This window comes from Canis aureus, chromosome 9 (genome assembly GCF_053574225.1).
Source record: "Canis aureus isolate CA01 chromosome 9, VMU_Caureus_v.1.0, whole genome shotgun sequence".
NCBI lineage: Eukaryota > Metazoa > Chordata > Mammalia > Carnivora > Canidae > Canis > Canis aureus.
This window is the reverse complement of record NC_135619.1, coordinates 31,429,305-31,447,451: the sequence shown is the minus strand read 5'-3', so window position 1 is coordinate 31,447,451 and position 18,147 is coordinate 31,429,305. Positions and strand designations below refer to the sequence as shown.

The window sequence follows — 18,147 nt, the reverse complement described above, 5'->3', positions numbered from 1 at the left end:
AATATTTGCTGAATAAATAAATGGATGAAAGACTAGCTGCAGTAAAGTAAATCAGGTCATAAGTAAGTTGTATTTTTTACTAGTACTTTTCTGTAACCACTAAATAGTTATGTAAATAAACAATTTAAAATCCAACACCCAAATTCAAGCCACTGACATACAATCCAATGGGGGAAAGAAGAGAAATAGGTGGTCAGATAAATGAAAAATATTGGCCATGAATTGATAGTTGTGGAAATTGAGTGATAGGTAGGGAAGTTCATTATATTATTCTATTTTGGAATATCCTTGAAATTTTTCCTGATGATGTTAAATTTTAAGATGGGGGGAAAAATCCAAGTTGCTGACTATAGGTCAGGGCAGGTAAATACATTATCACCTGTCTCAGCAATATGGTGACCTTTCAAGTCTACAACCAGATTCAAATGGCTTTAGCTACTTTCAAACGCCAAGTTAGCTTCTTTAAGAAGAAACCCCTACAGCATAAGATTGACCTTTTGTTATTATTGCTTTAGCTGCTGGAAAAGCCCTTACACTGTGTACAACCAATCTATTAAGAACTGGGCTTACCCTTCTCTAAACTAATCTACTGTGATGTCTGTCTTGCACAGGGAATGTCATCAATAGCTGCAACCAATTAACTGAGTATGGTGCCATAAGAAGACATTTTAAGGCTGTGACCTCAAGACTCTCCAACTTGTGTTTTTAGAAAAAAATGGGAAAATCTGAGTGAGAAATCTGATTTTAACTATCATCAAGGATAACTGCTTTTTTCCAAAATCCTGAAGTCCTGTTAATTTTGTTAAAGCTCCTATTAATATTTCTTATTGATAAACATCACATAATAAATGCATTCGTCTATAGGATCAGTTAAGATATTCTTTTCTCTTCAAGTTCTGGTTAGATTCAAGAATCTCCTAGGAGAAAATATTTAATTCTTACCTCTTCAGTTCCCAAAGCCTGAGGCTCACTGGCAGATCTGGGCTGTTGAGAAAGCAAAGAGGAAAATGAATGTTTTTTTATAAAGAGGAAAAATAACATGATACATAAGAGCTGAATAAGCAAATGAGTGTTTCTGTAAATAGGGTTTGGTGGTAATGGCTGAATAGCTCTAAGGGCAGAGAGTCTCACAGGTTTACATTTCTGAGCCAAGCAACAATTTGTTAATTCTTTTAAGAAGCAGATGTGAAAATAAGAGTCTGTTTCTTTATGGACTTCCCTGGCCTGCAAGAAAACATCAAAACATAAAGTCAACTTGGGAATCTAAGGGAAGAAGAGTTCTTGGTGTCATACATGACTAAGTGAGATGACTAAGAACAAGTTTTACTCTTGACCCAACCCAATTTGCTCCCAACAGAACCAAAAGGGCAGAGGTAGAACTCATCGATGCTCCAGGTGTTATGAACAGAGGTGGATCTTCCATTTGTGTGTATCTAGCCCTTTAAGAGGGTATATTTGGACAATTTAGTAATTATATAAGCATCATTGGTATCTAACGTTTCTGTAGGCTGCTTAAAAGTAGAGACACCGATACTCCTGGCTACAATGACTTCTGAAGATTTTAATCAAATTCACATTGGGTCCTAGGACCAAAGGAACATCCTTGTCTATAAAGACCTCACATTGCTTAAGATTGGCAGGCATGCTACAATCTCAGCCCAACCTATTCCCAGATGACTAGAAAGGATTATATGTTTTAAATGAGCCAAAGTTATTAGGAATACATTATGTTATGATTAATGACAGCAAAGAAATAAAAAAAAAAGCCAAGGGCCAAAACCAACCTATTTCAGAGAATGAACCCTGGGGATAACAATGATTAGTGGGGCTTGCAAAATAAGCCTGTCCAAGGGTGCTCTGAGTCCAGTACTCTCATGCATTTTTGGTGCTAGGAGCCTCTCAGGAAAATATTTTGGCACTATTCAAGATCCTCAAATATGTACCGTCTTAGTGATAATACTCCTTGACTTTATAAAAAAAAAAAGTATTTCCGGGTGTTAGAAATAGCCTAAATATCAGTAATATAATCTATTAAGTAAAACAAAAACTGTACATGATGGAACTTTGAAATGATAGTTACAACATAAATGATGAGGAAAAATACACAACATAAAGTAATGTGAAAAAAATACAAAATTATATGTATATAGTTGTGACCTCAGTTAATTTTCTAATATATAGGTTTCAAATACATATTTTTCTAATATATTTTTATATTTTTAATATGTAATATTCTTCTAGTACATCACAAATAATCTTTTCTAGCAAATAGTATACATAATCTTTCTGATATAGATTCTACAAAATTATTGGAAGGAGATGCATCAAAATGTAAACAGCATATTGCATCTTCTATCCTATCATCTATAGGATAATTGAAATAGCAGGAATTGCTAGATATGACCAGTAACTGCTCTGCTCTTCTATGCTTATAATAGAATTTTAAGCTACAAATGTACACGTCAAGGGTAACTACTTTTCCCAGCCTCCATTGCCCCAAGGTGTGTGACTATGAGACATAGTTCAATAGGATGACTACAAAAGTGATATGTGCAACATCTGGGTCATGCCCTCTCATTTCCAACACTCTCCCTTCATAATGGTCATAGGTGGGATCCTTAGGGAAAGCTACGTTAGATAATAAAGCAAGAGAAACATGCCTGAGTGATGGCCTAACATGACAGAAAAGGCTTAGGTCCTTGGATGATCTTACGGAGCTACCTTTCCAGCCCTGGACTACCCACCTCTGGATTATTATGTGAAAGAGAAATAACTTCTGTCACCCACTGTGAAATCAAGCCCCTGTTACATGCAGTTCAACCAACAATCTAATTAATAGAGAAGAGGTCATTTCTTTACAATTTAAGTATTTTCCAAATTTTCAGTAATCACCATGAATTACTTTACTAGAAAAAAAATAAGTTAAACACTGTTTAGGAATTTTAAGAAAATTAAGATAGTACAGGATTGATTTCAAGCAACATGTGCCTTCTATCCATATATGAGAGAAAAAAATGAAATCTACAATTTCAAGTAGTTATTATATCCTATCAAGGACATAAATCACATTCCAACTTCCTGAGTTTCTATGACCTTCTCATTATGCTTCATGGCACTTTATTTCAAACCTTTTGAAAAATAGTTTCAATACAGAAAAGTTTAGCTTTAAATAAAATCTGCTTTAGTATCTGCTTGAGGAATACTCTAAAAAAATAAAACTCTAGTCAACATAGTATAATTATCCATTTAAGAGGATATCTAGACACCTTAAAGTAAACTTAGAAACATTCTTAAAAACAGTTTTATATACACTAATTCATACCTTTAATTTAAGGATGTTGTTTGTTCCTCAGATAGAATCATAATGACTCACTCCTACTGTAAGTCCACTGACCCAATAACTCTGTTGACTGTCCATCAAACAAGTGTTATATTTTAATTTTACTTTCCTCTGGAGTGGTGACAGATTTGTCAGAACTCACATAAACTTCCTAATCTCTGCGACCCATGGGCCTGTATTGTAAGATGTGTCCAAGATAAAGGAGTCATATCTACTCCATAAAATGGAGGAAAGATACCTCATCTACTTGGGGATCAGCTTTGAAACAATAGCCTGAAATCAATCTCTACCCATATTAGAATAATGCACTTTACAATGACGATCCTTTAATCTGCTATAACATTATGCAAGTGGTATTTGGTGCCTTTTAGGAGATCATTAAAGTTCTGTGCACCTGCACACGAGACACTTCCCCAGAGAGAACTTAGAGACTTATATATAATTATATATCAGATAAAGGACCTATTTCCCCCTCTTTTTCCCAAGAGAATGCCAAATGGTCCTTTTCTCTCCTGTGAATCACAACACCGGACACTAATATGGCTAACTTATATTCAATAACAAAGGCAGGATGCCAGAGTTTCCTCACTTCCCTCTTAGGATGACTATGCTAGTACATTTTCAAGAACCCCCTAACTCTCTCTTGCAATAGGCAAATAAAGCTGATTGTCCAAACTCTGAATTCTCAGTTTCTCTCCCCCTCTTCTCTTGACAGGAACATAAGCAAGCCAACTCGACAGGCCTAATTACCATGGTAACAACATGCACTGTGATTATGAGTGTGTTTGTTTTTTAAAATGACTCACAGATTGTTCTCCCAGAAGTCCCAGACACACCGGTTTCTGGGTGGTTTATAAAAGCTATTCAAAGTTTTCTTGCAAATTTCTTGCTCCTATTAGCATAACTGCTGTGATAGAGAAGATTCATCAAATCAAATATGCTCTTCCCCTTACAGATGAAAAAGAAAAACCCCACTTGGTTCCTTAACTCCAAGATTAATCAATTTAAAACTTGGGTTAATAATGAAATTAATTTGAGTTTGTACACTGGAGATAATTAATCTGTCCCTAATTTAAATAATTAAGGTATTTCATAATGTAGTTTTAGAGAACCAAATGAAATAATCAAGTGAAATAAAATCAGCAGTAAAAAATATCAAATAAAATAGCCTAAATCTGTGGGTACGTGGTCAGTCACATGTAAAGTGTTATGAAAGAATAAACATAAGTTTTAGTACCAAGATGTTTTTAAACCAATGTCCAAAATAAAGATATTTAATTTTAATGCAAACATGGCAGCCCCTGGGTGGTGCAGTCAGTTGGCTGTCCCACTCTTGGTTTCGGCTCAGGTCATGATTTCATGGGTTGTGACTTGGAGCCACAAGTTGGGCTCGTCCTGCTTAGCACAGTCTGTTTAGGATTCTCTCTTCTTCTCCCTCTACCCCTCCCCCCTGTATGCACACGCATTTGTGCTCCGTAATAAATCAATCTTTAAAATGTAAACATGAAAGAGTCCAGGCATATGGAAAAACTGTGGACCACTTCCAATCATTTATTTAATACACATTATTTAAGACCCTCTATGTAGCAAGTGTCATTGTTTATAACAGGAACAGTGCTATAGGGCTTAAAACTCTAAAACTATTTAACTTAAAACTATCTCCTGATACTTACATATAACACAATGTATAACACACACACACAAAATAGTCATTAGAAATTACAGTTTCCCAATAGCCACATATTTTATGTACTGTTACCAATAATATACTTTTCCTCTAGAGTTTGAAGGGATAATCAGAATGAATCTGTCAGGATAGACTAGGTTATACTATGTGTTAATGAATAACCCCAAAATCTTAGTGGTGTAGACAGCAAAGCTTATTTCTCACTTCTACTACATGTCCATTGCAGGTCAGTGGAAAGACCATCCTTATGGTGTCTTGACTCCAAGACCCAGGCCTAAGAGTGCAGCCCTCATTTCTATGCTTCTACCACTGCCAACTGCCAAGGACTTCACTCACAGCCTGGTTCTTAGAAGGTTCTTCCTGGAAGTGGTCAAGAGCACTACTGTTCACATTTCACTGGCTAATACAAGAGATGTGGCTATACCTAACTAAAGTGGACAGGGAAATGTAAAGCAACCATATCAAGAGTTGGGAAGGAAAACTGGAAATATTCCAAGTTCATAAATTACTGGACAAATAGTCCAAGGCTGAGTGGACACTTAAGTCAAAACATCGACATCTAGCTATCCCAGAAAAATAGGCCTCCTGCAATGATTCCTTAACTCCACCTTTTTTGTATCTGTGATTAATGCTGGGCCATAATAATCACTTCTGCCAGAATTTGGTAAAAATCCCATGGACAAAAGAAAAGTTCTATTCTACCTTTGTGGTAACAATAATACTTGAATAGCTATACTTCTAAATAGTTACTATATGTCACTCACTATGCTACATAAACATTTTAATATATTATATAATTTTCTCCTGACAATTTTATGAGGCAGATATTGTCATTATTTCCCATTTTATAGATGATGAAACTGGGGCATAGAAAGTAACTTGCTCAAGAGATTCTGATTCCAAACACCATTCCATAGTGTTCTTTAACTACTATGCTCTCCTGTGTACTAAGCCTTAGAATATTATTTTTTTATACCACAGTATTTGACGGTTATTTTAAGACTAATAGTAAAAAAATAAATAAATAAAAAATAAATAAAAAAATTTTTTTACCTAGAAATTTTTACCTTTTCTTATTTAACTTTTGTATTATCTCAATTAAAAGAAAATCTAGGGGCTGTTCAATCAAAAGTTTTTTTTTTCTTAGTGATACTACTTTTATGTCCATCCACAGCAATGTTCCCTAAGCACAACCATCATTTATGAGATTTTTTAAAAATGTTAAAGATAGCTCAGTTCTCCAAAAAGTCTCTCTAAAATGACAGATATTTTTCCTGTTAATTTTTTTTCACATTTGTGTACAGATCAGATAAATACCCTTCTTAAACAGAGCACTGTTGGCAAAGCCTCGAAATTAAGTGTACTTTCCTGTTAAAAATGCAGATATGAGTAGGAAGCACTCCATCATTTACTACAGAAAAAGTACTCCTACTATTAATCCTTAGTCTGCAATGATGAGGGTGCAACGAAAGCACACCTTGAGACAAGCAGTCAAAACACTGTCATGTCAGCAATTCCACTTTGAAATTCCCCCTCTTCACCAGGCTGCCTCACATATATGGAGCCTCTGAAATACAACAGCACCTTAGAAAGTGGAAACCACGAGAAAAGGCAACAGTCATGGAAGTGCATGTTGCCTCCAGAGTTGGAAAGTGAAAACCGATTTTTCAAAATAACTCATAATCAGAAATTGCAGAGATTAGTCATTCTTCTTACAGGTGCTGTAACCAACAAAACACACACCTCTCTAGAGAAAATAAGGCTTTCATTTAAGTCCAACAGGTGCCATACACAGAGCCCTTGGCCCTTCTAGCTCCTGTCTTGGCCTAGGGTGGATTTTATTTACATCAAATTGATTTAACTGACCAGTCAGGAAAACTTGATTTATATATATTTAATTTTATATATAATTTATATATATATATATATATGAATATGTGCTCATATGAATATCTGCACTGTAAAAAAAAACTACTTTAATGTCCATTAAAAACTTTTTACAATGCAGATAAATAATCCAAGACTAAATTCAATGCTGTCTAAATTAAATGACATTCTTCTTGCTTTATAGTACCTGATGGATTTTTCTTCTGGAATGATTTGTTTAAAAGGTTATTCTTCACTAAGTCTCGCATTAGCCATTTTGTATTTTCTTTGAGAATTCTTTCTCCAGTCTACCTAGATTACCACCAGTAACAAAAAACTCTTTGTGTCTGTGTGTGTTTTTCTAAGGGAAATGCATGGAAACACTGTTCAACTCCAAGTTGTGTGATCTTGATGTTACTGAACCTTTTTGAGCCTTGGTATTTTCACTTATAAAATGGGAAGACTCCATTGACTTCTTACCTGATGATTGTTAACTCCTTCCTTCCTAACAGAACCAGATCTTTTCTCTGGGGTCTGGTGATCGTGGTCTTCATAGAGGCAGGGCTGCTCCATGGCCTCAGGAGGAAACACTCACATGATCCAGTCACAGTGGTTCCTCTGCCTCGTCTCTACAGATAAGGCATGTGCACTGTGGGGGGAATTCAGCCAGAGACAGCTTTTCTGTCACACTAATAATAGGTGCATGAAAAGAAACCAGACCCTTCACTATGCTTCTAGATATTGAAATCTGGTTGTTAGTTTGAAAGCAGCCATCTCAGCATGGGGAGGGGAGCATTTTAAGAGGGTATGCCAACCTGCTGAGGAAGTCAGAACAGGAGGAAGGAAAGAATGCAGGTTGCTAAGAACAGTGCCCAGTTATGAATAACTCTGGAGTTACCCTTCTTTCAGGTGGTCCTGAAGCAAACTCCTTGCTGTTTAAGCCTTTTTGGTAGGGTGTTCCTTTACCAGTAGCCAAAAGTGTCCTAATAAAAAAACCTTCTTCTCATCAAACAGTAATGTATATAAAGTATCCAGCACACAGCAGCACAAACAACATGCCTGGCAAATGCTAATTCACATCATGATTGCTGAAATGTGTTGATCTTCACTCATTCAACCATGAGTGAGTGCTTGACTCTGTGTGGTTTGAAAGACTCCTCAGTGCGATTTTCCTTGGTTCCTCCAAACAGAATTAAGGGCAGAAATCATTGCTTTCTCTACTTTGTTCATCGAAGAGATAATACCAAGTTCCTAAGGTTGTTTTAAACAATAAAACTGGCACTTGATTCAGACAACAGCCCTGTAATGCTGATTGTACTGTAGAAAAATATAATTAAACACAGTAGTCTTCCTGACTGTGTAAATCAATTTAATCTAAAAAAAATTTAACCCAGACCAAGTACACAACAGAGCAGCCAAGTACACTGTGTTTGGAGTCGGCCTAGTTTAATGGAAAAAGGTGCTTTCTGGAGAGGAAAGACATATTTCTATAGATCATCATACACTTGGGTGAAAAGGACACATTTTCTTGGAACTTCACCCCATCCTTGCATCAGGAAGGTACCTGCACCTGCTTGGAAACCCTTGCTCCCCAGATCCTCACATGGAGTTCTCCTCACTACCAGTCCCAATTCAAATATCACTTCCTCAGAGAGGTTTTCAGGGATTACCCAACAAAAGTACATTGCCATCACCACCACCATCATATGCACAATCTACAATATTCAGTCTGTTTCTATTTTCATTCATTTTAGCACTTCTCACTACCTGATATTTTCTTGTATCACAATGTGTTTTTCTTGATGGGGTCCAAACTTGATTGGCTGTGATCAAATCAGCCTGGCTGAGATTGGGACCTGGATATTTGCTTCAAAGTACTCCTCAGTGATATTGAATGTGCAGCCAGATCTAAAAGCCATTTGTTTATGTGTTTACTGGATCTCTCCCAACACTGGAATGTGAGTTCCAAGAAAACAAAGAACTGGACTGTTTTGTTCATCCAAGTCTCCTCAGCCTCTTGAAGGACACGTGGCACATTGCAGACATTCAGTTAAGACTTGTGGACAAGCTGACCAACTGGATTATAATTATGTCAGCATTTGCCTGCTTCCCCTGTAGTTTATGAGCTCCTAGAGAGCTTCTAGAGTATCTAGCCCAGTCTGCACCAAAAAATAAGCAACAAAAGTTCATTAAATGAATTATAAACAAACTGCATTTGTGAACTTAAACGTTCACACACACACAAATACCAGATATGCAAAGTGAGGGACGTGTTAATTAACTCAATAGAGGGGACCCTTTCACAATGTATAAGTGCATCAAATCATCACACTGTACATTTTAAATATCTTACCCTTTTGTCAGTTATGCCACAATAAAGCTGAAAATTAAAAACAAGTAAACCCAAAACCTCCCATAAAACTGTATTTGTGTGCTATAAGGAAGACAAAGATGGAATTGGGTGTGGCCATCACCCTCAAAGAGCTAGCCAAAGGGAAAAAAAATGCAGATTGCCATTATACACACTAGAATGTGCTTACTGCTGTGAAGAAAAAACAAAAGCTTTCAGGGGAAGTAAAGATTGTTTCTTACTGAGGAGGGGAGAGAAGTACCAAGGAAGGCTTTACAGAAGAGGTAGGAAGAGGTAGCATTTGAACTGAGGCTTACAGAACAGATGGAATTTGGCTATTCGGAGAAATAAGACTGGGATGAAGTGTGGAAGGGGAAGTAGAAAAGTTATTCTAGGGAGAAGCAAGAACACAAACAAACCAGCCCAGCTGGATGTTAGGAGGGCCTGAACTAAGACACCAGCTATCAACACGGAAAAGAGTAGATAGTGTCAAGATGTGTTTCCAATGACAATGCAAAAAGCCGTGGGACTGGCTACAACTTGGACTGTTCATTGAGAAAAAACTGAAATTGAGTTTTCATAAGTGAAAGACTGAGAGAATGAGGTGTCATTAATAGTCAGGAAATCAGGTAGGAGCTGGGTTTGAGTGGGGAAAGGCAATGATGGCACTGATTTAGACATGAGAGTTTCATTTCCAGTGGGTTGAATATTTGTAGGGTGCTTGATGTACACGTCTCGATAGCAGATGAGTGTTCAGGATGAAGGATGAGATTTGGAACTGACCTGCATGGTGACAATGACTGAAATCATAGTAAAGGATTTGATCAAGGGAGAGGGAGAGATTAAGTGGCAGAAAAATCAAGTCTTAAGAACAAACATCTTTAGGGAGCAGAATTTAGGAGTTAATAGGGAAGTTGGGAGCCTCTAGTGGCCTGTGATGGGTGGCACAATATACCGCCCCAACATATGCCTCTTTGACATAAGGATTATTTTGAGTAGGCTATTTTGGGAAACAACAGACACAGGAGAAATTCTGAAAACAGAGTAGAAGTTACTGTGTGTGTAAGGGAAATTTACATTTATAAAGGGAATCTCCATTTATAAGAGTGCCTCCCTCTCCTACCTGAAAGGGAAGGAGGACTAAATCACTAGAGACTCTCATCAGTAGACAGGTATGAACTTAAGTCTACACACCAAATCTTACTCTTACTTACCATGCTTTTCTTGGTCATCTTCCCATAACTGGCCTCCTCTACTCTTCCTCCTCTGTCTTTAGCTAAAGATAGTATTTCAGCCTGAATTCTAAGCCACCTTTGAGAGTTACTCACTTTTCCCTGGTTATGTCCCATGTATACAAGAAGTATACATGTTAATAAACATATTTGCTTTTTCTCTTATTAGTCTGCCTTTTGTTACAGGGTTCCCAGATGAGAACCTAGAACGGTAGTGGGAAAACTATTTTTCTGCCTCTACAGGTAGAAGGAGAACAGGTTAGTAGAGGTTATAAAAGTCAATGAGAAGCTTTGTTGGCAGCAGGTTTAATTTTAAATTTATGTGTATGAATTTATGTGTATGAACATATGTGCAGGCAAAGAGAAAAGGGCCAATAAAGAGAAGAAACCAAATACATGGGAAAGAGATAGAATTATTGTCAGAACATAGTCCTCTACCAAGTAAAAGGAAATGGAATGCAGAGTCCAAGTAGAGAGTTTACTTCTGGCTTGAGCAAAAGGGTGTGTTAATTTGACCTGGGAAGACAGGGAAAGAGAATGAATGGAGGCACAGAGAAATTTTGAGGTGATAAGTAGTGAGGTTGAGAAAGCCTGTAATATATGCCTTCTAAGATAAATAGAAATGAGGCCATCTGTAATAAATAAAGGTAGGAGTTGGGTTTAATAGATTTATTGAAAATGCACAGGAGGCAGTAAAATATGAAATTAAAAAAAAAAAAAAAAGAAGAAAAGGGTTTTCAAAGAAGAGACATGGCCCTGTGATGTTGCAGTCACTGTGGAGTAAAGCCAGTTCTTGACCCTTTTCCTTAGCTCAGAGTGCCAGGTGCCTGAGGAGAGGATTGTGGGAAGGTCTGACCCTGACTAGCAGGCTGGCAGGAAGGCAAGGAAAGGCCAAAGAACAAGGAGGAAGGGGTCAAGGGACTGGTTTTCCCAAGCCTGTCCACTAAGAGCTGGACTGTTTACATATATTTGCCAAGAGATAAAAGAGCTGATCCTGTCTTATCTCAAACCTTGGTATACAGTGGAACCATTTCTAAGAAATGTGTTATCACTAGAGTTTAAGATTGAGGTCCCTCTTTTTTAGTGTTTAATGAAGTCCCCTAGAGAGTGTCTGAACAATGACTCCCATTAAATATAACTCATTTTCTTTAACATAAGAGTTTGGGGAAATGTATAGATATCTCCAATGCTTTTACTTGAAAATCTGAATCTTAAATTCCACTGTGACATCTTTACATTTGAACAATTTTGAACACAGAAACTGCATACATACATAGGATGTTAAATCTTTAAAAAAAAAAAGTAGACCATAATGTTTAAATTTATTTATTTATTCATGATAGACATAGAGAGAGAGAGAGACAGAGACACAGGCAGAGGGAGAAGCAGGCTCCATGGCGGGAGTCTGACATGGGACTCGTTCTTGGGTCTCCAGGATCACGCCCTGGGCCAAAGGCAGGCGCCAAACTGCTGAGCCACCCAGGGATCCCCAATATGGTCTACTTTTTAAACAAAATAATTTCATCTTATAATTTTAAAAGTGACAGAATATAAAGGCTGTCTTTTTTTTTTTAAGATTTTATTTATTTATTCATGTGAGACACACAGAGAGAGCGAGAGAGAGAGAGAGAGAGAGAGAGGCAGAGACACAGGCAGAGGGAAAAGCAGGCTCCATGCAGGGAGCCCAACGTGGAACTCCAGGATCACGCTCTGGGCCGAAGCCAGGCGCTAAACTAACGAGCCACTTAGACATCCCGAGTATAAAGGCTTTCTCTGTCCATTTGCCCTAATATGAAAGGAGGTGAAATGGAGATTGAATTGGGGGTAAGGTATCAATCATCTGTGCAGCTCTAAAAAGGTAACTTAAATTCTGGACCTCTTCTATTATCCATCATGGAGGGTTTGAAACACACCAGGCTCATCCCCAGGTCATTTTCAGTTGTACCATTCTAGAAGGCCACAAGCCAGGGACTAAGTCTTAACACAGTTCTAATTCCCTTCTCCACCTGGATCTGGAAAGCCAGTCATGGATCCTCCCACTAGTTGTAGAATAAATAGATTTGCAAATTAAATAAAGTGGGGTTTATTACTCAACCAACCAACACACACAAAGACTGCATTACAAGAAACTCACCTATGATCGGTCAGGAGCTCTTCAAACTATTCAAGGTCAACCTCCATACCCACACCATAAATCTCAGATATTGTTGCTCTTAACAGAGACCCTTCATATTCCTGCGCAACTCCCCTCAGCCCTGTTCACACCCTGCTTCATCAGTTTCAGAATCAAGGGTGAAATGTATAGTGGGAAATGAAACTAAGAAGGATTCTCTATTTTCAAAAGTGAAATTTAGATTAGAATCACATTTTGCTAGAAGCCTCTCTCAGAAATCTATTGTTGTTTAACTACTATAGCCCTTTCTCCATAGGTTAATCCTCTCCATTAGAATAAGCTGAAGAATAATTTAATACTTTAGATTCTCTCCCCTTTTTCCAACCCTGCCAACTATTGGGGCATTCTTTCTCATCCATCTAATGAGTGGAGACTAGAAAGATGTGGGAACAGTCCCCCAGTGCCTCCTTTGCAGTAGCCTGGTCCACATTTGACCAGCAGGGTCATTGATGTGACTGTCTAGAATAAGAATTTGGATTCCACTATCAGATTCTTGATATCACCAATTATCAGGAGCTCTGCAGATTTTCTTACTTTCTCTTTTTAATTTTATTTTTAATATTTTATTTATTTATTCATGAGATACACACAGAGAGAGGCAGAGGCATAGGCAGAGGCAGAGGCAGGCTCCCTGCAGGGAGCCTGATACAGGACTCAATCCCAGGACCCCAGGATCACGACCTGAGCCAAAGACAGATGCTCAACCACTGAGACACCCAGGTGCCTCTCTCCTTTTGATTTTAAAAGTTACTCCTGAGAGAAGTATTTTACTTGGGCAGGGATAATACTGGTATATGCAGGAGACCAATTTCAAATATTATAATCAGGATCTTTAGGACACTCTATGTCAAGAGATCTTGCCATTTAAAAATGTCTCCTTGAAAAATGATCCAATTAAAAAATGAGCAAAGGATTTGAATAAACATTTCTCTAAAGAAGATATACAGATGGCCAATAGGCCCAAGAAAAGATGCTCAACATCACTAATCCTTAGGGAAAATTGCAAACACAAAGAAATACCAATTCATACCCTAATTAGTATGGCTACTGTCAAGAACAAACCAACCCCCAAGAAACACAAGTGTTGGTGAGGATGAGGAGAAATTGGAACTCTGGTGCACTGTTATGGGATTGTAAAATGGTAGAGCTACCGGGGAGCAGTATGGCCATTCCTCAAAAAATTAAACAGAATTACAGTTTGATCCAGCAATTCAATTATGGGTGTGCCTCAAAAAAAAGTGAATGCAGGGACTCACACAGATAATTGTACAGCCATGTTCATAACAGCATTATTTACAATAGCTAAAACATGCAAGCAACCCCAGTGTCCAACAGATGAATGACTAAACAAAGCATGGCATATACACACAATGGGATATCACCCAGCCTAAAGAAAGAAGGAAATTCTGACACCTGCTACCACATGGATGAACTCTGAAGACATGATATCAAGTGAATGAGGCCAGCCACAAAAAGACAGATACCATAGAAATCCATGTATGTGAGGCACCTAGAGTAGTCCTACTCAGAGACAGAAAGAATAGTGGGTTGCTCGGGGCTGTGAGGAGGAGAAAATGGAGAGTCATTGTTTAATGGGAATAGTTTCAGTTTGAGAAAATGAAAAAGATCTGCTGATGGATAAGTAGTAATAGTCATACAACAACATCAACATACTTCATGCCACAGAAAATTTATCTAAAAATCATTAAAATGGGAAATTTTATGTTATACATATTTTACTCCAGGGGGGAAAAAAAAAAGTCTCCTGGAACCTTGGAGGTAGTGGTAAAGGTTGAGAATATGCTAACTTTTCCTTTCACCACCCAGGAAGAAAAACTGACATCTGAGTACCTACTCAGATGAGTACCTACTACTCATAGCAGGCACTCACACAGTCACACACAACAGCAAAAAAAAAAAAACAAAACAAAATACAACAAAGAAAACCCCAAACCTTGATTATGTACTATTAACTTCTCTTTACAACAAAGAAACTAAGGTTTAAATGTTAACGTACCAGGTCAAGTAGTAAGAACCAGTGGTAGGATTCAAAGGCAGATCTGCCTGACTCTCAGAGCCAAAGCCAGTGTTCTTTTCATTCCATGATGTTCTTTTATTCTACCCCATAAGTTGTCTTTTTGAACTGGCTTTCTGCTTTGATGATAGAGCTTTTATACTTAAAAGTTAGACCTGCCTTCTGAAGTAGGCTGAAAAAGTCAGTCAACCAAATACATTCACTGTGTGCCCACCATATGAGGCCCAGGGCTGGCCATGAAATAATGGAGTCATGTTTCCACTCAGCCATTGGCCATATGGCAGAAAAAAAAAAAAAAAAAAAAGTACGATTAAAATTTCAGTGTAGGTCGACTCCCTCAAAAGCTCCTGAATACCCTGGGCAAAAGCATTATGTCTTTCAATATTCCATATGGCCAGAACAAGTGGAAACAGTCTCATTTTATAACACAGAAGCATTTTTATCTTTTTCCTAAACCTTCTACCATCACAGCTACTGATCAGCTGTTACTCACTCATGTTGTGCTTCAAGATGGAATTTAACAATTAAGGAAATGTTTTGTGCAGTACAGAAAACAGGCAGCTCTTAACCGTTTTGTGAAAGAGAATAGGGAGCCCTCTTGACTCTGCTGTGCCTAAGGGCCAAGGTTTCATTTTCTTACTCTTTGTGAAACACACACAGAGAACAACGCAGATTGTCTACACATTCCCAAACAAAGCAGGGTGTTGGCACAATCTAGTGAATACACAGCCTGTAGATAAGTAAGTACCAAGGGGTGAGCCCCATCCTCATACAGCCCAGCTTCCCAACTTTCCACTTCGTTTAATGATAGGTGGCTCAGTCAGGAACTCCAAGTAGCGGCATTTCAGATCCAAGATCAACCCCTATATCTCGTCTGTGGAAGATTATCTTTCCATATTTAATACTTTAGGAGGGAAATGGGAAGTGCAACTGTGAAATACACAGAATGACTTATCTTGCCTACAGGTTTGATTAAATTCAATGAGTCCACAGGGAAACTCCATGGTTTCAACACCAGCAATCTTTTGCCCCTTAGACAGAGTGCAAGTTTAATTTAATAAGTAACCTCAGAAAAGTAGATATTTTTTCTTTAGTACCTAAAGATTCTTATCTCTCAAAATGTGCTGCTACATCACAAATTTTGAGACGCCAAATCAATTTCAGAAAGATGGCACTAAAAAACAGACCTTACAGCTCTTCCTGAGAATGGTGATAAAGGAGGAAGCATATACACTCTCAATGGCATATTTAGTGTTTAAAAAAACCTACATTTTGAGAATTTATGAGTGTCTAAATATGACCTTTTTACTCTTTTGTACTCCACTGTAAGCAGTTTTCTTTCCTTTGAAAATTTATCTCCTTTCATTCTAAAAATTCAAGAAAAAACCTTTTATCAATGACCATTTATTGCTCACCCACACTTTCTGTTGGACACAAAGGTTAATTTCTTAAATCATTTCTTCACTTGGGTAGTAAACTCTTCCTGCTACGTAACCTGCCAAAGAAATCTTCCAATTTCATTTTCAATCTGTTAGAGCTCTTTATTGTACTTTCACATATCATTCATAAATATGAACAAGTCATGGTCATGGACTCTCATTAACAGGATCCATTGCTCAAGAGAACCAAAGAACAAAATCACATTCTGATTTTACTACTTGGCTCTGTTTATGGGGTATAAAGGTAAGGAAACAACCCAGCTCCACTTGTACATTTTATCCCTCACTGAGGTTAATATGCATCTTGACCTATAGATGAATAAAATCTACATAAGCATCAAATCCATACATATCTGAATCTGGACAAGTTAAACCTCCCACGCTCCTTTGAGAAAGGATGCAACTTTAGGAGGAGACCTACCCGCAAATGGTAGCTTGCTTCTGAGGCTATCCTGAAAGCAGCTGCACAGAGCCGAAGGAGGAAGGCACCTTTTTTTAAAACGGTAACTACTGCCCCTCATATACGCAATTCCAGTCTTTGTTGGCAAATTCTGAGCACAAAAGGATTTAACCGCGTCCCCCCCCCCGCAAAAAAAAAAAAAAAAGCTAAATCACAGTCACTATACTGGCAGAACAGAGACACCTCAGTCCAATATGTAAGAAAGATAACGTTTTCCACCACTTACACCCTTAAAACCAGGAGACTGCAACGCTCAGATGATGAGCCCACAGCCTCAGCCCCAATTGATTTCAACTGATCCCTGCTTTTCTTTCAAGAGAACTATGCACCCGGCTTCTTCCATCGAGCGTGTTTCCCCCAAGAATCGCCAAAGCTAAGCGCTAATGAGCCTTCTTTTTAAGCAAACGTGCCGCACGTTTGGTCCTTCTCCAGAGCCCTTCTGCAAGAGCCCAGCCTGACCCCTTCCCCAATCCCGAAGCGAAGTCCGGGTCTGCCCTTGGCCCCGCAGGCGTGGTGCTCCCGGCCGAGCAGGGAGCAAGCGGAGGAGCGGCGCCCTTACCTGGGGCCGGGGGCCGGCGGCCGGTGGCAGAGCGCGGGTGCGGGTGCGGGTGCGGGTGCGGGGTGCGGGTGCGGGAGCCTGGGAGCCGAGCGAGCAGCGAGCCCGGCGCCGCCCGCCCAGCGCAGCAGGAGCAGGAGCTGCCACCGAGCGGCCGCCGCTGCGCGCTGTGCGTGTGGAGCCGCGGCGCCTGCAGCCCAGGGACTAGTCCCCACCCAGCTTTGTCTTCAGTCATCGTGCTTTCCACAGGAAGCGGCGCATCTCCCACTTCCTCCCCTTCTTGGTAGCTCTTCGCTGCTTTCCTCTCCCCCTCTCCCTCAAGCTCACGCTTTCCTCCTCCCGCGCTGCTCACCCTACTGTGCCCAGCACCCCACTCCCCCTTTGTTCCAAGTCCCTCTGGGGCCTCTGGTTCCTTCCTTCCCCTTGTCACCCCCTCACCTCCACAGCAGCGTCCAGAGAGCCAGTGCTTAGTGGCCCCTTCCCCAGGCGCAGTCAGCGTCTTCGCCTGGCCCCGCCAGTCGGGGGTGGTGAGGCTGCTGCTCTTGGCTTTGGGGGTCCACAGCCCCTGGCCAGGTCCTGGCCCTGAAATCCAGCAGCAGCCTCAGTGGCTGCTCCTGATTTACTGTGGTCCCTTTCAAGACAGCTAGCTGGGAGCCTGCAGCTTGCAGCTTCTTGCTGCAGCATTTTGCTCTGTGGCCAACATTCCAGCAGCTTCATTTCTCCAAGGTCCCACTACCAGGGAGATCTTGCTTAACCCACATGCTCAGAAAGCAATGGCCCTGTTAAGTATCCTTGTGGGGCACGGGAGCTAAACCAAGTCTTGCACGGCTACCTGTAGCCTGGCAGTGAAGACATAGTCCCAAAAGATTCTCCGTGGTCCGAAGGAATGGGGTAGAGCTGAATGCTGTGTGTTCCTAGCCTACAAATAGATCTCTGCCCCCTTCCCCCCAACACACACACACACACACACACACACTCACTCACACTGGTAGGGCTCTAAGGACCCTCA

At 39.5% G+C, this 18,147-nt stretch overlaps 1 protein-coding gene across 4 annotated transcripts in view; it reads right to left on the bottom strand.

The window, feature by feature from the left end:
• Positions 1-17,796, bottom strand: part of GNG2 (G protein subunit gamma 2) — a 113,892-nt gene extending 96,096 nt beyond the window's left edge. Inside the window, exons 1-2 of one of the 4 annotated variants that reach the window (XM_077909288.1) lie at positions 17,577-17,796; positions 943-984 (exon numbers count right to left, since the gene is read on the bottom strand). Coding sequence is in view for 1 of the 4 variants with exons in the window: in XM_077909286.1 (XP_077765412.1) it covers positions 968-984; positions 17,142-17,373 (249 nt within the window). In the remaining 3 variants the exon portion in view is untranslated. Of the gene's footprint in view, positions 1-939; positions 985-16,543; positions 16,637-17,141; positions 17,513-17,576 lie in introns of those variants that run through there. The other 3 variants (XM_077909287.1, XM_077909289.1, XM_077909286.1) reach the window with 3 other exon arrangements.
• Between the last annotated feature and the right edge of the window lie 351 nt (positions 17,797-18,147).